General features: G+C 39.9%; 1 protein-coding gene across 3 annotated transcripts in view; it reads left to right on the forward strand.

Annotated features, from left to right (window-relative positions):
* Positions 1 to 24,529, forward strand: part of NUP210 (nucleoporin 210) — a 117,703-nt gene that overhangs the window by 55,670 nt on the left and 37,504 nt on the right. For all 3 annotated transcript variants that reach the window (XM_073352190.2, XM_073352193.2, XM_073352191.2), the window contains exons 14-23: positions 314 to 459; positions 4,136 to 4,357; positions 5,780 to 5,953; positions 7,476 to 7,668; positions 8,602 to 8,708; positions 11,360 to 11,464; positions 11,603 to 11,704; positions 21,526 to 21,654; positions 22,433 to 22,560; positions 23,561 to 23,696. In XM_073352190.2, the coding sequence (XP_073208291.2) occupies positions 314 to 459; positions 4,136 to 4,357; positions 5,780 to 5,953; positions 7,476 to 7,668; positions 8,602 to 8,708; positions 11,360 to 11,464; positions 11,603 to 11,704; positions 21,526 to 21,654; positions 22,433 to 22,560; positions 23,561 to 23,696 (1,442 nt within the window). The remainder of the gene's footprint in view (positions 1 to 313; positions 460 to 4,135; positions 4,358 to 5,779; positions 5,954 to 7,475; positions 7,669 to 8,601; positions 8,709 to 11,359; positions 11,465 to 11,602; positions 11,705 to 21,525; positions 21,655 to 22,432; positions 22,561 to 23,560; positions 23,697 to 24,529) is intronic.

Raw genomic sequence — 24,529 nt, forward strand, 5'->3', positions numbered from 1 at the left:
AGCAAATTATATTACTCTGTATCCCAAAGAGAAGACTAATGTCCTTTTAGCAAAATTTGGAAGGAAAAGAAGTTTAATAAGTTTGTGTGTTTCATAAGGTGACAGTTTTGAGGCTAATGACAATACATTATTTAATAGAGCTATGGGTATTGCATTTCCTCCATTCAGTCACTGAAATTATCTGTACATATTCCCTGCATATTTCTAGCACAAAAGTAATACTGTCAAGAAAGCTATATTAAAATCTGTATTAACGTGTCTCGCTTATTCTCCCCAAATGTTTACTCTAATTTGTTTGTTTGTTTTTTGACAGGGAGACTTAAGCCAAGTTCTGATTTTTGCAGTGGAGTCAGAGTGAAAGCTGAGGCACAAGGATACACGACACTTGTTGTTAGTTACACTCATGGTCAAGTCCACCTTAGTGCTAGCATCACCATTGCTGCCTACCTACCGCTAAAAGTACGCCTGTAGTAAAATATTCTCTTTAATTGCTGGTCTTAAAACAGTCTACTTTTGAAAATTCATTTAACTCTTAACTGAGATTTGATATTATGTGCTAGTATATGAAAATGAGATAGTCCATTGACTTGGGATGTCCCAATTCAGGTAATCATGTCTCTTAAGCACTGCTTAAGTACTTTTCTGAATCAGTGCCAATACTTACTGCAAGCAGTTTGATTTCTGTGCCACAACTTCCCTGATGTCTTTGAGATGTTTCTTGTCCAAATCAGTGCTCCAAGCCAAACAAAGGACTTGGTAGAATTCTGTAGTGGGTTAGTGCACTATATTTCTGTTTCTCCTTAGTTCAGAAATGAAAACAAGTTTGGTGCTATCTGAAAACAATCACAGATAGACAGGACTCAAGAAAAGACCTAGGACTAGGGGATACTGTCAGCATGAGTGTTGATTTGCTGGCAGAGTGGTGCATATAAGAACACATAAGAACAGCCATACTAGGTCAAACCAAATGTCCATCTAGCCCAGTATCTTGTCTTCTGACAGTAGCCAATGCCAGGTGCCCCAGAGGGAATGAACAGAACAGGTCATCATCAAGTGATCCATCCCCTGTCGCCCATTCCCAGCTTCTAGCAAACAGAGGCCAGGGACATTTCATGTTAGAGTAGGAGAACTTGGGTGCACATGCTGTTCAGACTATTCCTGTTTCTAGCTAGTTTTGCTAGTCCCTAACTTCCATGAATATTAAGTTTGCCCACAGTCATCTTCTCTTCAAAAAGGAAATATAAAAAGCACAGTAAAGAAGCAAAGGCAATGTATTGCAGATCTCAATAACAGTAATATAAAATCCTCGGAGATGAAGGTGCTATTAGGTGAATTAAATAGAGAAAGTATGCTGCTAAATGATAACACATAGTACAAGGTTTATAAAGGGATCTGGACTTGTCAATCAGTTCAAGAAATTGAATCTTTCTGAACTCAGATACAATATTTTTCTCCAAAATGTAACTGTTAAATTAGTTAGTTACTCATCAGTAAACTTCGAAGTGGTGGGAGGTTCAAACCCTTCCTTGTATCTAACTGTCTGTTTAAAATGATTAACAATTGGCCTAATAAGCTATTAATGAGAGCAGTCACAATTGCATGGCCACAGCAATAGGTAGAAGCAAGCATAGCTTATTACCCCTTTAGTCATAGCACATAAAACTATTGTTTGGGAAAAAGGCAGAGTCTGGTGGCCTGTATATTCTGTGGAACTGAGTATTTTTTTTCCTTGCAAACAATGAAAATGTGACAGGTGTTTCACCATTGGACAGGTTACAAAGTGAAATAAGACCCTCATTTAAAAGATAGTGTTCACAAGTCCAAGGAATGATTAAGAAGCATAGGACAGTGTGTCAGCTTCATGATTAGATGCCAACGACTGAATCCACAGAGGCTACCACTGCTGCATGTTAGGATAGTAGTGTTTCAGAATCTGGAATAAATCAATTTTCTTATGTCTAATGATGATTTCAATTTAAAAGATAACATTCTGTCCAAGAGTTGTTTCTGCAGCATTGATCAGAGTAAAAGAAATCTTGTTTCACCAGTATGGAACTAAAACACTAATTTTGTGTTTCATCCCCAAGGCTCATTGTAGAGATTTATGGACAAGGGCAAGTTCTGTCCAACAATCTGAAAGTGGGGATCAATTTAGAAATACACAGTAGTAGTCTTAACCCAGTATACTTAATTAACACAGTTAAAATAAAATAAGAGCCCGTTTGCTGCTGTGTCCCACTGCCATCCCTTGAACTCTGCTTTGCCTTTGCCAATAATCATTCCATCTTCTTAATTACTGGCTATATTTATTGCAATTTTACTTTTATAAAGTATTCTAAATTGAGCTCCGAGTACTACATAAAAAAACCTAACTCCCAATACAGTTTTATAGGGCAAAGATGCCATAAATTTTCAGTTCAGCAGCTATGAACTAGGTAAACTGTTGGGTGTTTGAAGACTGAACACAGCACAGGTAGTAAATTCGAAAGATTAAATTGACATGTAAGAGTTTATACAAGTGAATATAGGTATTGTATTAACAAGGGGATGGGGAGTCCATTCAACTGGGAAAAAGTTATATGAATTACATCAGTTGAAGAATGAGTGTTTCATTTCTTGGTGTTAAAATACACAGATTGAGATTACAAAGTGGAATACACCAGGTTTGGGGAAATTAACAGAAGCAATAAATGGATTCCATATCAGATCAAAGAAGTCTTCTCTTTTAAAAAAAAAAAAAAAAAAAAAGAGATCCTTGCACATCTTTCAGACAGGAGGATGTTGAGATATCCAGAACAGAATAAAAGATCTTCTCTCCCATTGAGTTAAGATATTAGTTATTCATTAGAAGTAGTCCAGATATGACATTAGTGCTTCCCTTCTGGAGCAATGAATAAAAGGGACATGGGTATATGGAAGGGGGAGGATAGACAACTTTAGGGATTACTCTGTTATCTTTTCATTATTAGCCAGTGCTTAGATAGCACTGTGACAGGGCCTTTAGAAAGAACTTAGAACTGTGTTTTTCAAGCAGTGATCCATAGTACCATTCCTTGTTGTTACCATTTGAATAATGAAATATTTTTATGTGTAAAAATGCAGGGGTGAGACATTGGGAGGAGTTGTCTTCCATTAAAATGTCTCTTACAAAGTGGTCCACAGAGCGAAAAAGTGGAAGAATCCCTGCCATAAGAAGACAAATAGTTAGGAGCCAAGAAGGACAGAGCAAAAGCACATGAATGAATAAACTTTACAGTTTTGGCAACATGTGGATGTCTGTGCAATGAAAATAACCTATGAGGGTTGAGTGAAAATTAGTCTGTGCCCAGCTTTTATAACCATGTCCCTCAAACCAGCATGCATGAATTTTCACAGAAAGTATTGAACCATCCTATGTCCAGATCAGTCTTGGTCTGTCTTACTAACATCAGGTTGTAGAACACTTGAAACAGATGATTCTTTGTGTATTAAAAATGTCAAACCAATTTCTGCGTTTATTTTCACTGCAGGCAATGTCAATGAGATGGGCTAGGATTTAAATCCATGCAGAATTAGTTCTAGTATTCCTGTAGGCTTTTGAAGTGAGACCTTTGTTTCATTTAGTAGGGTAAATAAAGTCAGGGTGTAAAATGCAGGTTCTGAAGAAAGGCTGTACCTGGGAGATTAATCAACCTGAAGGGTCTCAAAAGATAGAGGGTGAAATCTGGCCTTATTTAAATCAATGAGAAGATTGCCATTTACTTCAGTGGGACCAGGATTTTACTCAGAATCTCTTCTTCCTGGAGTAGCTCAGTTAATATAAGAGGGGGAGATTGGAGAATTATCAATAGAAGGAAAAACAGAGTTCCTGGGGCACTGTGGGCATAGCCCTAATGAGCTAAGTTTGCTTTTAATTGTTGATAATCATTTTAATACTCCTGTATTCTGAATTAACCATATTTATAAAACTTTTGGGAGAACAGATCATCGGCTAAACAGAAATGATGATAATCAAATGGCTCTTCCACAGAGAATGAGAAAAATGTCACATAAACTATGGTCACCTGATAGATTTCAGTATAAAATATATATATAATATGTATGTATATATATGTCATGGTATATATGCATGAGTATAACTTTTGTTCATTTCCAGACTATAGATCCTTCTTCTGTTGCCTTGGTAACTTTGGGTTCTTCCAAAGACATGTTGTTTGAAGGTGGACCCAGACCATGGGTACAAGAACCTTCAAAATTCTTTAGGAACATCACTGCTGAAGATACAGAAAGTATTGGTTTATCTTTATTTGGGCCTCCAACATCTCGGAATCATTTCCAGCACTGGGTTAGAGTATCTTGCAAAACCCTGGGAGAACAAGTAAGTACCAGAAGGTATTTATGTTGTTCTCTCTCAAATCCTGGGTAGAGTAATTGAGAAGAGAAACCAGATTGATTTATGATAAAGTATAGCCTCCAAATGATTAACAGCTTTTGTAATAAGCCAGTATGGAACTTGAATAAGTACATGACTGCCTGTTGCTTATGAACTCTGTTTAGTCTGGTATCAGTCAAGAGTGAAGCATTTTTGAAATTGTTAAAAAGATTACAATGGCTTTATTGTAGTATGAAGCCAGTTCATAGTAACCTTATATCATGGAAGGTATTAGAACAGATAAATCCTTATAGCTGCCATTGAATGTATTTACCATGAATACGATAATTGCAAAAGGTTATTTTAAGAAGAGACTGAACTCTTTAGTCTAACTTGCCATACTGGACCAAACTAATCCTTGGTGTAACTCCATTGACTTGAATAAATATCAGTAAGGAGGCCCCAAGTTCTCTCCATGGTGTACCAGTCTGGTATGCCACTTATTCAGTCTATTACGGGAAGGTGCCCAGCTCTTATGCTCAAAGATTGGGTACACACACAGCCAAGATCCATTAGCACTTGTTTCTGCAATATGTAGTAGAAGTGAATTCCCCTGCCTGCAGATACTGTTCAATTTGTATATTGCCTTGCTGTGGTCTACATTTTGACCAGTTATCTAATCATCTTCCAAGGGCTATTAACTACCCAATGTAGCTGGCATCCCAAAGTGCATACTGCACAAAACCCAGTTGAATCTAGCAGGGTTAGTCCAAAAGAAACAGTTTCTTGCTGTTACCTCCAAATTGAGGACTCTTGTAACAAAATATAATTCGGAACCTTTATGACTCAGAAATGGTCATATTTGAATGGCATTGCAATAATTCTCACCAATCGCTGATAGGGATTATTCACAGCCAGCCAACAAGGGGAAAACCCAAGGTTCCTGTACTTAATTCAGTCTGATATTATCATGTGAGAGAGCGCTGTGGGTAAAAAATGAAAAAACAAATGCAGTTTTTAAAGCTGCTGAAATGGCTACAGGACCTCCAGCCCAGTTCCCTGTTGGCTTCCTTTCCCTCCTATGAGAGAGTGAGCCCAGATGACTATCTTTATAAGCTCTGAAAGCTGCCTTCTTGTCAGTTTGGTGAGATACTAATGACTATGAAAAGGGACTGAGAATTTGAGCTTTGATAATGGTCTGGAACAGTGTTTAAAATAAATGTATCCTCTTCACTTGTCTGTCTGTGGTATAGAATGTGATTGGGGCATGAACTCATGAGCCCTTCATATCATATCTTATTTATTCTTTCTCGACACCAGAAAATAACAGAGATGCCTCAAGCAGGATAGTTGTACCTGTAAAATATACCTGCACTCAGTTGTTCTTTGCTTTCATCTACCTTGTTGACTTTCCCAAATGTTATACAGGTGATCGCCTTAACAGTTGGAAATAAGCCCACAGTTACCAACCCTTTTCCAGCCATTGAACCAGCCGTTGTGAAATTTATCTGCGCAGCCCCTTCCCGACTCACTTTGACTCCTATTTATGCAAATCCTCAGCTTGACCTATCCTGCCCTTTGCTGCAACAAAACAAGCAAGTGGTAAGTCTGATAATGACACAGGAGCAATCCATTCATTTCACCTCTAAAAGGCAAAGTGTGCTTCCATGTGGCAATATCCCGAAACAGGCGTGCTCACAGGCTGCAAGAGCAGTGATATTGAGCACCTATGTTCTGACCGACCAGCACTAGTTCCAACTCCACCCGTGCTAGGAGCAAGAATAATCAGAGTGTAGGGGTATTAAAGGGATTGTTCCAGTGTGTGTATAGTTTGGGTCATACCAGGTAATAGGTCATACCAGGTAATAGGATGTGTGTGCAAAACTATGTGGGTCATGTCCTCTGACCCCCAAGTGTCCCTGTCAGAGGGCCTCTCAAGTGACGTCTCCTAGGATTTCATGGGTCATCTGGGATAAGGAAAGGGGAACTCCTTCCTTGTATGTACTCTCTGCTATGCATGGGTTTCTTGCAAAATTTGATTCTGTTCTGTTTCCTTCTCCTGACCTCCCAGTTGTTCTTGGTGTGTATTTGATAACATCCTTGTTTTGTATTTTTGTTTGAAAACTTAATGTAAACAACATGCAGGTCAGCTACCCTGTTTATCTGACTTTAAACAAAAATATGTCTTTGACAACTGTTTCTGGGTACAAAAAGTTGTTCCTCATACCCTTTGATTCTAATCTGGATGGTCCAAGTTTATTGTATCCATGGAACCTGATTTTAAAATGCTTGCAAGTATGCACATGTGCCTAACTTGTGTAGGCGCAACTGTTTGTGTACAAATACTTACATGTGTGCATGAATTAGCCTGGGAGAGAGTGTTGTGCATTGAATTTAGGCGTATGTGAAGGTGCATGCATGCTTGAAAATCTGGCCCAGAATACATAGGCAATGTTTATTTGGCGGTTATGCCAACATTAAGGATGTATGACTCCATCATCCAAATGAGTAAAACTTTGTGCTCCCCTGCTAGCATGCGATATTCATGGCATCCTAGCATCAGCATTCATAAGTACAAAACATTTTAGTTGCACAAAATTAGAAGTCATGCCTTTATATGTAACTTTATATATTTTCTTTGTTGTCTTTTTTAATGTCTTGAGGTAGATACTTTGACATTTTATAAAACAGTTTGAGGTTGAACAGTTGTCACAAACTCCTCAGGCATCAGACTTGCAGTTTATATCATCTTAGTAGCCCTTGGAAAGATTTATAACCCTGAAATGCATCTTGTGTGTGATAGCAAGTTAATATCTCCAGACCCCTTTGATTTTTCAGAATCCAGAGACTCCTCAAGTGTTTTATAAGTAGACTCATTGGCACAAAAAAAAAAAAAAAAAAAATTGAAGTACAATCTAACATGGCTTTTCATTGGTGGCTGGTTTACCATTACTTTTCTTATGAAATGTTCTGATGACAAAACTTTACCTTAAAAATCTCATAAAAGTGATGTCTTTGTTTGAAAGTTGCCATTCTGCTGCACATAACTGTTTTTCAGGGATCAAAATGGGATCCTAGCAAAATGGGATCCCCTCCAAATTATTATTTTTTTTTTCCTTTTCAGGTTCCTGTTTCAAACTATCGCAATCCGGTATTGGACTTGGCTGCTTTTGACCAACAGGGGCGTAAATTTGATAATTTCAGTTCCCTTGGTATTAATTGGGAATCAACAAAAGTTTCCTTAGCCAGCATTGAGCCCAGTATGCTGATGGAGCTGTCTCTAAAAGAGGATGGAAGTGGTCAGAAGAAAATGCATGGTATAGATCACTTAAGATTATGCACTATGTTGTTTGGAGGAAAACTGGGTTAATTACAATTAGTTATGTTTATGCTAGAGAGGGGTGGGCAAACTTTTTTGCCCGTGGGCCATTTCGGGATGCAAAACTGTATGGAGGGCCAGGTAGTGAAGGCTGTGCCTCCCCAAACAGCCTGACCCCCATTCCCCCGCCCTGCCTGCCCCCCTCAAAACCCCCGACCCATCCAACCCCCCCCCCCGCTCCTTGCCCCCGGGACTCCACCCCCTATCTAACCTCCCCCGCCACCTCCCTGGCTGCCCCCCCCCAGAATCTCTGCCCTATCCAACCGCCCCCTGTTCCCCGTTCCCTGACTGCCCCCCGGGATCCCCTATCCCTTATCCAACCCCACAGCCCCCTTACCATGCCACTCAGAGCAGCATGTCTGGCCACAGCACCACTCGGCCGGAGCCAGACACACTACCCTGCGTGAGTGGGCAGCCCCGCCACCCAGAGCGCTGCCCGCACGGGGACAGGGGGAAAGGGGCCGGGGGCTAGCCTCCCAGGCCAGGAGGTTGGGGGCCAAGTAGGACAGTCCCACAAGCCGGATGTGGCCCATGGGCCGTAGTTTACCTGTGTGCTAAAGCCAAGAAAATGGAGTTCTATAATCTGACCTGCAAAACATTCAATCAGCTTTAATTTTTTAAAGCTTGTTTTCTAACTGGGTGTAAAATTTTTCCAAGAGAAATCTGTATGTAAAAAAGAAAATCCTTGGCTGTTTAAAAATGTATAAAATGAAAGTAGAAAATATGTTGAGCATTAATTTTAAATGGCCATAACCTCCCCTCTCCTTCTGCCATGCAGCCTGATAAATATGACTTCATTGGGGGTGCTTTAAGCTAAAATTTAGTAAACAGCTCTTCCTGTTGTAAATCTGTCATTTTGTTTTTGTTTCAGGCTTGCAAACTGTTCAAGTTCATCACGAGTCTGGAACCACTGCTGTCTCTGCTACTGCGACAGGATACCAGCAGTTTCATCTCAGTGCAGCTAAAGTGAATATACCGGTACTTTGAAGTATAATTTACTCTCTGCTTTTCCCATAGTGCCCTAATGAGGATTGCCCTATATATTCATTTTCTTGCTGCATTATGCTTAATTGGTTTAAAAATAATAAGATAACCCTTTATTAACATCTTCCCAAGACAGAACCACATCAATCTATTTGTATAATGTCCTCAGTTGTTTTATTTTTCTTTATTCTTAGTCATTTAACTACCTTAAATATAACTGGTTCTTTTTTCACAATCTGGGTAAGAGGATTATAAAGAATTTTCATACTTTATTTCACTTAATTTTCTTTGATTCAGGGTTTTTTGTGGATTGGTGAAGCTTTGTCAGGTTGTCCTTCACTAAAGCAACCATTTGCTTGATACAACCATCATTGGGGAAACAAATGTATTTAGGATTTAGTTGCAAAATAGAACAGAAAGTTTCAGCCTCTACAACTCTGACACATTGATGATTGTCAGGCTGTATCTCTGTAGTTCGGCTTGACTTGTGTCTGTTAGAGCAGTGAGGTTAATGTTTGTATAGTACCAGCCGTGTGCCAGCTAGGGGATGTATATAGATACATAAAAAGCCATAGTATCTGCCTGGAAATGCTTAACTAAGTAGACAGTTTATAAACACAGGGAATGGTGGCAGCAAAAAGCAGTCTCAATAAGCAGTGAAGTCTGACTCAAATTAGTGGCTTAATTTTTGAAAAAATATATATTTTTAAATTGGAGAAGGGAGGGTTGTGAGCATTTCCTTGTGGGATTGGCTAGGACTTGTACACAGCAAGTTACTAATTTACAAAAACCAAATCCAAACAAACCAAAAGAACCCTGAATCACATATCATTTGTCTTGGAGATCTAATTACTTGTGTAAAATAAATTAAACAGTGTTAGGGCTTTGCTAAAAAAATTTTCTAAGTGGTTCTTTGAAAACCCTGCTAAGGACATACGTGTATGTAGGATTCAAGCAAAGTGCAGAATTTATTGCCCGGGAGACTGAAGTTATCTTAGCTTATAACATATATTTGGACAGCAGTCATGTGAATTCCTCCCTGCTTTGTCAGTATGCCCCAGCTCTGCTCTGGAGGTGAGATCCTGTAGGAGTGGGAGGATAATCAGAATTGCCATTCAGTCCTTGGCTCTGCACTGAGATTGCCAGCAAGGATCCCAATTTGTTCCATTTGGGAAGTTGTTTTGTATCATGTGGGCATGTGCCCATCTAGCAATTAGACTGAAACTAACTCTTGGAAGCCATCCGATGGTAATGATTCTTTTTGTTCATGATTACACAGAACTAGATTTAAATTAACATAGAGAGTGAATGGGTCTGTGTCTCTTTTTCCCCTGACCTATCCAGTCCCTCTTCTATAACTTCTGTAAGGAAAGTGGAATGGTATTACTATATGATCCTACAAATTCTACCTTATTTTAAGACAAACAAATAACAATTGCCATATATTTCAACACCAAACATCAGGTAGGCAGTCTGAGAGATCGACAGATACCTAGAAATAGTAACTTTGTAGAATTTTTCTTTACGAGTTTGGAAAATTCTACCTTTTTTCCCAAATATGCAGGACTGATTTCTTGGCTATCCTTTCCATAGAACACCCACTCAAAATGACTTCAGACATTTGTAAGGTACCAGGATTTGGCTTTCATTCATTTTGAATTCCAGATCTGGGAGAAACCTGTATTTTGCCAAGGCAAAGATTGGTTACACAGTCAGTTTCCGCTAGTCAGACACATACATCAGTAATTTAAATGACAGAAAATATTGATTTGTTTGCTCATTCCTGTTGCAGCATGAACATTATGGCAAAGAAAGCTGGCACTTTTTTTTTTTCCCCCTTAAAAACAAAAAAACCCCAAACAAATATCTTGTTAATAGCTATGCTTATTAAGATGTCTTGATTGACTGACTGTCCTCTATTTAAGTAAAGTTTACTTATTTAAGTAAAGCGTTTACTTAAATGTGTTTCAAGTGTTTCATTGTGGATGACATCCCTCTCTATATTGAGCAAAATAATTTAACTAATTGGGTTGAGTGGGGATAAAATACTTAACTTCCCTGAAAAGGCTGCTCTGCATTTTTCCTGCTTAACCTAATGTCATTGGGATCAAATGATTAGACCAGGTTCTGTAGTACAATTTTATATAGCGGTTATGTACTTGCAAGTAATTGTGGGTTGATTTTATTTTATTTGTTGATTTTTGTGAATAACTTGTGTAATTCTGAAAAGGAAATGTGGAAGGACAAGAGAGACTGAATGCTATCATCAGAATTCTATCTAAACTTGGAACATCAGGCCTCCAAAATGTCTTTGGTGATCTAATAAGCCCTACACATTTATGTCAATCATCGTAAATTAATCCTTCCAAGCCCTTAATGCACAGGCCTAGGCTCTTTGTCTTGCCCTTTTGGGCCTAATGCAGAAAACTGCAGCATGCATTGTGTACCTCTGCATACATAACAGATAAGCAACTCCATCTGTACCTTGATTGTTGGAGACATTCTGTTACCTAACCTCCACTTCCATTGTCCATTTAAGTATCTGGGTAATCCATCCTTCCCTACATAGAGGAGTAACTAACTCTCCTCTGGCTTTTAATTGTATGCTACCCCAATTGATCACTAGTCTGCATTATTCCTTTCAGTATGAACCTCTTATCCCTGTGTCTGCCACTATTGAGCTGATACTTGTAGAAGATGTGAAAGTGAGTCCTAGTGATGTTACAATCTACAATCACCCTGATGTCAAGGTAAATAATTTTCTTACTAATTATTTTGATTTATATCTGGGGGAAGGTGGAGTGTCACAAACACTCAGAGAGTAAGTGTATTACAGTTTTGGCAATGTACTAAAAAGATGTAATCCCACATGCTTTTCCCCTTTGCAGGCAGAGCTGCTCATCAGAGAGGGTTCTGGATATTTTTTCATCAACACCAGTGTTGTAAATGTTGTAAAAGTGGCTTATCAAGAAGCTCGAGGCATTGCTTTGGTGAGTGGAATAATACTTCAGTGTATTTATTTTAATGATCTGAGTATGCTAATCTCATTGTTCAGTGTTGCCTTTTTGGTATGGTGAGAGATAACAGCTTGTTATAATTCATAATAAATTGTACTGTTAACAAATTATAAAGAGGAGGGAAGCACTTACTAAGAGATTGTAAAAATCCTTTGATTTTTCTTTCCTGTTGGTGCCTTTCCATTTTCTATTATCATACCACATTTGACAGCAAGATCTAGTGAGTAGCTTCTTGCACTCTTTACGGTCAAGATCTGTTAATGGTGACCATATATTGTCCATCCTTTCGGTTAGGAAACAGCGGGGGAGTTTTAGTTTTGCGTGGCAAGGACATAAGGAAAAACTTGACACTAACATTTGACAGTAAATGCTCTTTGTAGGTGAAGTGTTCTCTTGTAATAGTTTCTGGTTGTGGAATATTTTCCAGGTATTTTATTTGTGCTAATTTGTTTTCGTTATCATAGTAGGTCTCTTCCTACAACATAAATGACTTATCTGGTACAAGCATTTTTGTCCTTTAAAACAAAAAACAAAGTAAATTTGTCAGATTTAAATATTTATAGTTGCTGTTTAAAATCTGTTCTTCCTTTTATAGAGCTGTTATGAGACTTTCTGTAGTGCTGTTCATTGAGGTCTAAAGATGAGATTTTCAGATATGGTCGGTACTGGCCTAACTCTGCTCTCACGGAAGTTGATGGCAGTTTGAGTGGTTTTGTAAATCCGAGCCTAAATGCTTCCCAGATAAATGAGACCTTCATGGAGAGGTCCAGAGTTGAACTTCATGAGTGTTTTGTCCTTGTCCTTTCCATGGTAAAGCAGTCTGTGTCATGATTTTTGCCCATGATCTAGAAATTATTCAGGTGTTGTTATAATCAGTATTATTAGGTCCTGATTCAGTGAACACTCAAGCATGTGCTTCATTTTAGTACCATGAGTAGCACCATTGATTTAAATGGGCTTAGTCATGGTAGTAAAGTTAAGTGTGCGCTGCGGCAGTCAAAAAAGCGAACAGAATGCTGGGAATAATTAAGAAAGGGATAGATAATAGGATAGAAAATATCATGTTGCCTCTATATAAATCCATGGTACACCCACATCTTGAATACTGTGTGCAGATGTGGTCGCCCCATCTCAAAAAAGATATATTAGAATTGGAAAAGGTTTAGAAAAGGGCAACAAAAATGAGAGATGGAATGGCTTACATATGAGGAAAGATTGATAAGACTTGGACTTTTCAGCTTGGAAAAGAGATGGCTAAGGGGAGATATGATTGAGGTCTATAAAATCATGACTGGTGTAGAGAAAGTAGATAAGGAAGTGTTGTTTACTACTTTTCATAACACAAAACTAGGGGTCACCAAATGAAATTACTAGGCAGCAGGTTTAAAACAAATAAAAGGAAGTATTTCTTCACACAACCCACAGTCAGCTTGTGGAACTCCTTGCCAGAGGATGTTGTGAAGGCCAAGACCATAATAGGGTTCAAAAATGAACTCGATAAGTTCGTGGCGAACAGGTCCATCAATGGCTATTAGCCAGGATGGGTAGGAATGGTGTCCCTAGCCTAGGTTTGCCAGAAGCTGGGAATGAGAGATGGGGGATGGATCCCTTGATGATTACCTGTTCTGCTTATTTCCTCTGGGGCACCTGGCACTGGCCACTGTTGGAAGACAGGATACTGGGCTAGATGGACCTTTGGTCTGACTCAGTAGGGCCATTCTTATGTTCTTATGTGTATACCGGTTTGCAGGATTGGAGACTATCTCCTGAATGGCAACATCTTCTTTCAGGGTACTTACAGGGGTCTGCAGGCAATCAGTACAGAATACAGTTGGTACACTTTGAGGGAAAATGTGCCACTCTCCATTTACTTTATTATGTCAAGAATTATCCATTCAATGTTTTAATCTGAAGATGGAGTACAATAAATTATAACAATAAAAAATGCACCATACTAGAGATACAAATGTTTATATTAAAAGGCGCAGAAGGTAGACTTGGATAATAGTAGAGAAATGCACTTATAAATGCATTTCAACAACTTGCTTTTATTGTAATAATAAAACTAGCGACATGGCAGACATCCTACCCTTATTTCAACACACATTGCCATAACTCTAGCAATCTGTATCTTTTTCCACGCTCTGTCAGTCCAGCTTCCTGTTATGATTTTTCATTGTATACATCCATAAATCAGTGCTAATGTGCCTTCGGAAAGAACACATTCAGAACTAGAAATGCCAATTGGTCAGATCCCTTCCTATTCTCCTAAATATTTGTATTAAATAAATATATATATTAATTGGGTGATGATAACTCGTCACAATTCCTGGCTGTTGCTCTGGCGAGTTGGACTGGATTTTTGCAGAAGATGGCATGTTTGGCACTTTTCAAGGAAGAATTAACTGTCTTTTCTTCCTTAATCTCTTACACAGGGATGATGACAATGCTCCCAGCAGTTCTACAGTCAATTTTCTTTATTCCCTTTCTCAGCAAAGAGATCTTTAAATTGCTTCCTTTGTTTTCAAGTCCTCAACACTTAGCATGTCCCCAAGGTTCTTCTTTGAGTATGTGTCAGTGTGGATCCACTGGAGGTGTGCGTGCACGTGGGATTGGATTTTGTTTTGGAAGAGGTGCCACTGGAGCCATACTTGTGCTCTGTGACTCTTCATGTTCCCATATAAGGGCATAAAGAGCGGGGCAGCTGCAACCCTCCCTCAGTTTCCTCTTGCTGCCCTTGGCAGTGTGACTGAACCTTGATGTGGTGGCTGGCTCTGGTGCCAAGCTCAGGAGGGCAGAGCTCCGATCATCATTTGACTGATGCGGCTGGTATTCCTCATTCCACTATCCAGAAGGGATACTTCTTGCCAGTCACCTACAGCAGGAGCTGCACTGACGCACACCCTGCAGTAACGGTGGTTCTTTGAGATGTTGTCATCAAAGCATGACTCCCACCACTCTCTTTCTATCCCCACTTCTCAGCAATGTGGGCTGCCAATTGAGAGGGAACTGAGGTAGGGTCATTCCGCCCTCCCTTCATAACCTCGAACAGAAACATGAAGAGGCACAGGGTGGCCCTGATGGAAAGTGCTATTCAAAAGAATCCAGTTCTACATGTGTGAAACAGGTGCTTACCTAGAGTGGGATCAACATTGACTACAACATCTCAAAGAACTCCAGTTACTGTGCAGTGGTTTTCAAACTTTTGTACTGGTGACCCCTTTCACATAGCAAACGTCTGAGTGTGACCCCCCCCCCATAAATTAAAAACACTTTTTAATATATTTAACTCCATTATAAATGCTGGAGGCAAAGTGGGGTTTGGGGTAGAGGCTGACAGCTTGCGACCGCCCCATTTAATAACCTTGCAACCCCCTGAGTGGTCCCAAACCGCAGTTTGAGAACCCCTGCCGTAGGGTAAGTAACTTCCTTCTGGAGGGACAGTTGAAAGTCAGTGGATCTTGGAATCATTACATAAGGTTAAGGAGAATCATGAGGGAAGTCAGCACATGCCTCAATATGAGTGAGACTAGAGGCTACAAATCAATATTAGGGTTGCGCAAATTTAAATTGCAACCATAGGCGGAGCAAATAGATAAATTGTGATACATCATATGGTTTTGTTGCTTTGGGGAACGGGTGGGGAGCTGGTATATAGATTACAAATTCAAGCCTGAATGAGGCTTGTAAACTTTGCAAACAATAGAAATTTCCTCTCAAGTACGTTTAAGCCCAAATGAGTAATTTTGGAGAAATGTACTCATAAATACACAGAGACCTTGCAAAACTAAAGTTGCTTTACCCTGGTTAAGAACACAGGCCACATAATATAAACTCCACTTGTGCTCATTTGCATGCTAATACTCTGAATGCCCTTGTAGCTCAGAGAAACTGTCCATTCTCAAGAGATTTGAATGAGAACAACTGAAACTAGCTGAGTTATTACCATAACCAAAATGTTATTGCATCTAACATCCCTACTTGAATAAGCAGCACTCATATAGGAATGGTCAAACAGACAAACAAGCAGTTAATCTTATTGGCAGGATAAAGGTTTATATCTTTATACTAGACTTCAGGAAGCAGTAACAGCAATGGATTCTAAGGTGATAAAAAAAATCTATAATAAACTCTCCTATCGTTAAAGTGTTATGAAAACACAAAATTGTTCAGAAATAATATATATAAAAGATAAGTTGATTACAGCAGTGACATTACAATATTTGTTTCAGGTTAGCAAAGACATTTGTAAAATCTTCAGATTCTTCTAATAATGCTAAGGGAGAAAGCTGTAATATTTTCTAACTTCAAAAGGATAGCAGTACTGTGGCTAAAGATGGAAAAGATCTGTTTAAGTATTAGGCCCACGTCCTACAGGGATTTGATATAGTCACCCAGAAGATGCATTAAGTATTACTTTGCAGCTATGCTTGATTTCATCCATCGATGATATATTTGAATTAGGAGTTACCTGCAATGAACAATAATATATATGCATCATATTCTTTATTGAGGGAGGGGAGGAATATTAATGCCATGACAATACGCAGAATTCTTTGTAAATGGCAACAAATTCAACAAAACTAATAGAATTAATTCAATATTAGTGATGTCAGAGATGACTGTTCTTCATTGCTGGTGGTGTGTATTGATAAAAACACATCTCTGTATAGTTGTAGAAAGAGGGAGTTCACAATACATTCACAGGGAGACTGTCAGCTAGAGGGGAAAATAAGTTTGTTATTCTAAGAAGCTGAATTTATTTTTGAAGTTTATGCAGTTGGTCTTCGTTCTTAAAATCTCTTCAGTCAGATCTCCCATGTGGCTATCGGAATACTATGCCTGATGTCATATGAGTTTCATCTTGGAATGGTAGCCTTTAGGAGTGAGGCAGTGAGGAAGCCTTGTGAAATATATGAAACAAGATCTGTTCTTCTTTGAGTAGTGTCCCTGTGGGTGCTCCACATCAGGTGCCCAAATGCCTCTCGAGCCCTTGATTGGAGATTTTCCATTAGCAATGTCCATTCGGCCTGCACAGGTGCTCTCTACAGCCTTATGCCACATTCTGAGGGTATATTGGGTTGGCCTGAGACAGAGCTTTAGTGTGTCCACCTTGTGCACGCCTCAGCCTGTTTTATAGTTGTTAGTTAGTTTAGTGTTTCTAGTTAGTGTTAATTGTTGTTAGGATAGAATTAGTTAGGTAGTTGTGAGAGGTTTCCGTTTTTCCTCTCTCCATTTTATTTCTTCCCCATCTCCTCTGGGGAGCTTATTTGGCCTGCCTGGGCATGCCTGGCTTACCAGTTTTTAAACACTGCAGCTCTTTTTGGGAGGCTATCCCGATCAGCAGTGGCCACTCTAAGTGTACCTGTTGCTTGGAGAGTCAGATCTCCCAAAAGTGTACTGTTTTCCAGGCTCTAAAATCTGGAGTTCAGAAGATTCAGGAGAACAAACAGCTGATGAAGGAGCACTCCTACCTCCAGCTCCACTGGTCCAGGAAACTAGAGTCATACAGTCTCCTCAACCAAACACCCAACATAAGGAGACCTTTGAGGAACAGGAGGCTTGGGCAAACAGAGGCTACACCTCAAACCCCTATTTCATCTTTGTCTCTGGACAAGGCAGTCATGCCTCCACCACCATCAAGGGCTGACAATTTTAGTAAATACCAGGACCCTGTGAACAGGATGGCAGACTCCCTTCAGATACTTCTGGAGGTTAAAGACTCACATCATGAGCTCCTGACTCCATTTTGCGGTCAGCAACATCCAGCTGGGTTGTGCTACCCTTTAATGAAGTGCTCCTGGATCCATCAAAGACTGTGTGGCAAACTCCTGCCATCATACCACCAACTTGAAAACAGGCAGATAAGAACTATTATGTTCCCCCTCTGGGATTCAGAATTTTTATTCTCTCATCCCCCACCTAATTCCCTGGTGGTGGATGCTGTAAACAAGCATTGTAGACAGCACTATGCCAGGTCTACTCCTTTTATGACAAGGACCAGAAAAGAGTAGACCTTTTTGGATGGAAGGTCTGCTCATCCACAACCCTCCAGTTTCGGATCACAATCCATCAGGCAATCATGGCCAACAAGGACTATACAAATGAAAACAAGTTTGCATCCTTTATTGAACATCTGCCACAGGAGCATAGAGAACTTCCAGACCATCATTAAACATGGTCCTTTAGCCAGAGCCTCTCTCCAGACATGCTTGGATGCCGCAGATGCTGCCACTAGATCCATCTCCACAGCAGTTGTCATGCTCAAGGCATTGTGGCTCCAGTTTCTGGGTTTTGTGAGAGAGAGAGGTTCAGAATAGGGCCCAGGGTCTCCTGTTTGATGGTCAGAAGCTCTTCTCAGGAACTATGAATGAGTCCCTGCACACACTGAAGGACTGCAGGGCCATGTTGATATCTCTGGGAATGTACACCCCTATAAGCAAGAGGAGATTTAGCAGGTCTCAAACTCCCCACAGATCACACCCAGTTTACTTTTCTGGTTTTCACAAAACCACCCTGTGACATTGCACTACATATGTTTATGGAAATATGCTTATGAGTGTGAATATAATGTAACTGGAATATGCTTTATTCATAAGGCCTCTTGTAAGGTATCATTACAAAGCTTATAATCTACTGAGTGTGTTCATCCTATTTGTATGAATGTATCATTCTTATATCTAAAACTAGAAATATGAAGTATTACTCTGAGGTCCTATTGTAATTATGCAAAGTGTGGGCCATTATTGGTGGCTTAGACTCTTGATGGCTCCCATTAACTGGAACAATTGGTTGTAAATGGCTCTGTTTACTTGTAAGCCTTCCTGTATATGTGGATGCCAGCCAGTGAGTAATGAAGTCTCACAGAACATGTCACATGATACTGGAATCCATTTTAAATCTGGTGCTTTTCCATTTAGAAGGAAGGGTGGGAACCCAGAGAGAGACAAAGGATTTCCCCTTGTGCCAAAGATATAAAAGGGGATGGAAAAGAACAAAGGGGGAAGCAGTCATGAGAAATCCCCTAGTTACTACCTGAGCTGGAACTAACAAGAAATGTACCAGGGGAAAGGATTGGGCCCAGACTAAGGAGGAGTCTAGTCTGTGAAAGAAGCTTATTGGAACATCTCTGAGGGTGAGATTTACTGGTATTCAGTTTCTTAACGTATTAGGCTTAGATTTGTGTGTTTTTGCTTTGTTTTACTTGGTGACTTACTTTGTTCCATCTGTTATTACTTGGAACCACTTAAATCCTACTTTTTATTCTTAATACAATCACTTTTGTTTATTATTGAACCCAGAGTAAGTGATTAATACCTGGGGGAGCAAACAGCTGTGCATATCTCTCTATCAGTGTTAAAGAGGGCGGACAATTTATGAGTTTAACCTGTATAGGCTTTATACAGAGTAAAACTGATTTATTTGGGGTTGGATCCCATTGGGAGCTGGGCATTTGGGTGCTGGAGATAGGTAACCAGCTGGGTGGTTTTCAGTTAAAGTCTGTAGCTTTGGGGGTGTGGTTTAGACCTGGGTCTGTGTTGCAGCAGACTAGCGCATCTGGCTCAACAAGGCAGGGTTCTGGACTCCCTGACAGGGAAAACGCTGACAGGGAAAACGGGCTCAGACGTAGTTTCAGCACATCAGGTGACAGTCCCAAGGGGGTCTCAGTGACCGAACCCATCACACACCCAACCTGCTAGAAGAAGACAGATAATCCAGAATAAAAGAGCTTTCTACCCTCCTTAAGCTAGCACCCAATCGTAATCGAAACCAATTTTGACAGATTGGTCAAAGGCTCAACTCCTCCCTCATCTCTAGTTTGTAAGCTGCAACCATTTGGTCACCTCCAAACTTTTAGAGCTGTGATTCTCAAACTTTTGTACTGGTGACCACCTTCACACAACAAGCCTCTGAGTGCGACCCTCCCCCCCCTTATAAATTAAACACTCAAAAAAGGTATATATTTAACATGATTATAAAATTTGGAGATGAAGTGGGGTTTGGGGTGGAGGCTGACAGTTCACAACCCCCCACGTAATAACCTCATGACCCCCTAAGGGGTCATGACCCCCAGTTTGAGAACCCCTATTTTAGAGAGGCTGCCTTTTCCATTTCCAAGGGGCCTGGCAGTGTATTACAACTGACAAGTGAGTCATGGAGGTTACAACATTGGGCTTTACCATCACTATATATCCATCCATCCATCCATCCATCCATCCATCCCTCCCCCGTTCCCTGACCCTCTTCAGGGGCCCCTTTCATTAGAATATACTGAGTCAAGAATTACACTCCTTCTTTTCTTTAGGAGCAATAGAATGATGATGGTCAATATGGCTTGCATGTTCTGTATCAACAGACTGGAAGGAGCAAGGTCCCCCTTCCTCTGTGCCAAAGTTAAAAAGTTATGGAACTTGTGTGTAGCCCATCAGATTCAGATCTTAGCCATTTACCTTCCTGGATTCCAGAATGTCACAGCCGATATGCTCAGCAGGCACTTCTCCCAAGACTACAAATGGGAGCTGGATGCCCAGATCCTGCATGGGATATTGCAGAGATTGGGACTTCTATCGCTGGACCTATTCATCACTTCCAGAAACAGGTTGAACTAAGTCTATATTTTTAAAGGGTAAAATGTTTGATGTATTTAAAAAAACCACTACCTGCTCTCCTTCCCCTCTGCTTTGGACTGTTCTGGTTGGATGTTCAGACAGAGCAGTTTACCCGGCAGCCCAATATACCCTGGAAGTGCAACTTGAGATTGTATAGAGCAAATGCGCAGGTCAAATGAACACTGCTAACAGAAAATCTCAGCTCAAGGCCTCCAGAGGCGCATGCGCACCTGAGTGGAGCACCCATAGGGGGGCACATCTTGAACCACAGTTACTGCATGAGGTGAGTAATCTTTTGTTTTAACTACCTGTATGATCAAAAATACTGGCTTTTTTTAAATACATCAAACATTTTACCCGTTAAAAATATAGACTTAGTTCAACCTGCCTGCTCTACTTCTGTGAAAAATTCTATTTCTTGTGGATTTTCTTTCGTTTCTGGTTGCACGGCTAGCAGAATGCACTCCAGTCTTCTTAGGAAGGTGGCATTCTCCAGTCTGAAATGTCAGAGTGGCTGTACTGGATATCAAAAAGGCAGGACCACATGGAGTAGTCTAATGATGCCAAATGAAGTACTTTTGTAAATTAAATTCAATTTTAAAAGCTACTTGGTAATAATTGTCTTTATTTAAACATGGAATTCTTTTCCATAATGTGAAGCAAAGTTAATCGAGTGCAGTCACAATGGGCAAAATGACAGCTTTTCCCACCTCAGTTACAACGTAGCTCCTCTGATGATGTAAGGTAACATTCTGAATACTGTAGGTGCCGTGCTACTGGTTTGAAAGTTAGTCTCCTTCCCTCTCTACCGCAAGAAAAGTATTTTATTGCTCCAGATGATTTGTGGTTTGGGGGCTTTTTTTTGTCTTCCTGATAGCATGAGAATATAGGACCCCAGGCTATCCCCACATCAGGGTCCATTACAGAAATCGTTACCCAGAAGCCATTTAGACTACCTCAGTGGTATGAGATTGCTTACATAAATTTTACAGCTTTACTTTTGCTTCAGTGGGTAAAATATCTGTCTGCCTGATCCTTTGAGATAAAGAAACTTGTTTATGTCCAGAATTCAGGGTCCAACTTGATCTGTACAATAAGGAAAATAAGTTTAGTCCTCAAGAAGACACAAATTAAAGTTTAAAAAAAAATTGTATCAACTAATAGTTTTTTCTTTTGGCATTTTAGGTATATCCTTTATTTCCAGGAACTTTAACGCTAATGATTCATGACTTGTGTCTGACTTTCCCTGCTCCAGCTAAAGCTGAAATCTATGTATCTGATATACAAGAACTGTATGTCCGAGTTGTTGACAAGGTCTGTATTTTTTCAGCAGCCAGTATTGTTGACTGTCTCAGAATGTCATCGGCTTTTGTGCTGGTTATTAATGTAAGGCTGAGGTACACGAGAGGTAACATGGTGTCTTGGTTATGGCATTGGGCTGTGACTGGGCTTCTGTTTCCCTCTCTGCCACTGACCAGCTGTGTGACCTTGAACAGGTCACTTCACTCCTCTGTACCATTGTTTCCCCTCCCAAGCCTGCCTATTTAGATTGTAAGCACATCAGGGCAGAAGCCAATTCTTACTATGTATCTGCCTAGTCTGTAGCTCAGTTGATCCATGATCAGTTGGTGCTTCTAGGCATTGCCATAATAAAAAGGATTATGAATAAAAATACATGAATACTTCTGAAAAAACACTAATTCATGTTGTCTTGTTTTTCTGAGAGTTTGGGAGAGTGATTCTTGTACTAATATATTTTGTCACGGTCATTTTCCATATGTCAGATAAAAAACATTTTACTTGCAATTTTCCGTAAATCTTATACAAAATTAAAAGTTTTGATATTTCTGGATGTTTGAATTATGCCCATGCCAGTTGAAACACCTGAATTCATTCATTTCACTTGACACTAATGATGCCTGGCAGTGAGGGCTGCTTAACACTAGAACCTCACGGTCCAGTCTTAAGTTTTTATTAGAGCATTAAAAGTTTTACACATTACAATAAAAAGACATTTATGCCAATAAATAAGAATGATGATTAAAAATACCTTTTCAGGGAAAATGTCAGTGATTGTGAATATATATTGCAGGTGGAGATTGGGAAAACCGTTAAAGCTTATGTTAGAGTATTGGATGACTCGAGAAAACCTTTTCTGGCTAAATATTTCACCGTCATGGATTTAAAACTGAGGGCAGCATCGCAGATTGTGTCACTGGTGTAAGTTGATTCATGGTGTATTTTCATGAATTTAAAAGCAATTCCCTAATAGGGAGAAGAAGCAAAAGTAATATTGTAGAAGTATTTTCTTATTATTTTGAATGAATTTGAAGGGTAATGTTTTTAAAAAGGCCTCCATGCAGCCTTCATGTCATTACTCCCAATCAATCAGGCAGAGAAGTACATGTAGTTTTTTTAAAATTTGTCTCGAAAGAAGTGTCTCTCTGTGGGGCCTGGCTATGCTTAAGGTTCAAATTCAGCATTTATTTAATTCCCATTCACTTTTCAGATTCAGGGCCTTAGTCATGCACTGTAGCACTTCATTAAATTCTGAACATCGCATGAGCAGAGAAAGTGGAAATGATGTGAAGTGAATAAATACCTGCCTGGAGATCAGTAGGAGAGTATCCAACTCATTGTATTGGGTTTGTTACTGAATCTCTAGAAATGACAGAGTTGTATCATAGAATCATAGAAGGTTAGGGTTGGAAGGGACCTCAGGAGGTCATCTAGTCCAACCCCCTGCTTGAAGCAGGACCAATCCCCAATTTTTACCCCAGATCCCTAAGTGGCCCCCTCAAGGATTGAACTCACAATCCTGGGTTTAGCAGGCCAATGCTCAAACCACTGAGCTATCCCTCGCCCCATTTAGAAGCCCTTTATATTTTCTAACTTGGTTTAAGAACTGCTATCAGTGGAAACAGAAGCCTTCTGTACTCTAACCAGTTAGGGTTCAGGTTTCAGTGATGTATCCCATACGTGTGCTGTGCTATCGGTGCTTCATCCTGGATGTAAAGGTACTCCAGCTTCAGGCAGTTAAGAAGTCAATATTCCTGCTGCTCCATACTGAACTGACATCCCTATTTATTATTCTGCTTTGGACTTCGTCACCTAAAACTCCTTGAGATGATAGATGAACCCCTTGTACCCTAAGTCACCCTTTTATTAATGTAATTCATTCAATGACCTCTCTAATTTAATGTATTTTCTTTTGCTGCAGTCCTCTCGATGAAGTTCTTGATGACCATACTGCTGCTTTTCTAGTTCACGGCATGGTCATAGGTCAAACCAGCCTTACAGCAACAGTCACTGATAAAAATGGACAAGAAATCAGTTCTGCTCTCCAACAGATTGAAGTAAATAACTTCATTTCTAATTGTATGTTATCTGAAATGCTTGTTATGGTGGGGTCTGAGTGGTATGAAAACAGTAATTTGGCACTGTCAAGGCTGATTCCCCACTCTGGCACTCTGAGTGCAGAAGGTGGGGGCCCGCAAGTATTCTAAAAATTAATACTGGCTACTCTAGGCTTGTATTAAACTCCCAAGGTTACAGCTTTTCTCTGACCTTGGATGGGTAGATGCTGCCACCTCCAAGTGCAAAAAACCCCTTTGAGAACCGAGGAAGGTGCACTTGGGAATTCCTCCAACCCTCAGGCCCTTTGACCTTCCCCCTCGGGAAAGAGCTGAGAAAGAAAACAAAGGAAATCAGCTGTTGCCACCAGCTAATTAAACCACATATGCACAAACCTCTTAGGACACAAAAATCCAATCCTGTTCTTAAAAAAGAGGTAAATTTTATTAAAAACAGAAAGAAAATACATTTGGAACTTCGGCTTTTTGCTTGATTTAAAAAAACAAAACAATTACAAGGATTAAGCATCAAGCACCTCTCTTGAGGTCCAGCTTAAAGGTTACAAGCAAAACAAAAGCACCTGGGATTAGCACAGAGGAGTCCACAAGCCATAAAGAAATAAAAGAGAAAAACCTAATCGCATCTTCCTAGGCATTTCTTGATCTACTTACATATCTGGGGTTTCAAATGAGTAGTTTCTAGGTATGATCTGGTGATATTTTTCATACCTGGCCCGAAGCTTTTTACAGCTTAGTTCCAGCCCTGTCTCTGCTGTCCGGGAGAACAACAGAGACACAAAGGAGAAGTTTATTTTTTCCCCAGTTTTAAAAAGTTC

This window comes from Lepidochelys kempii, chromosome 7 (genome assembly GCF_965140285.1).
Source record: "Lepidochelys kempii isolate rLepKem1 chromosome 7, rLepKem1.hap1, whole genome shotgun sequence".
In the NCBI taxonomy this organism is placed as follows: Eukaryota; Metazoa; Chordata; order Testudines; family Cheloniidae; genus Lepidochelys; species Lepidochelys kempii.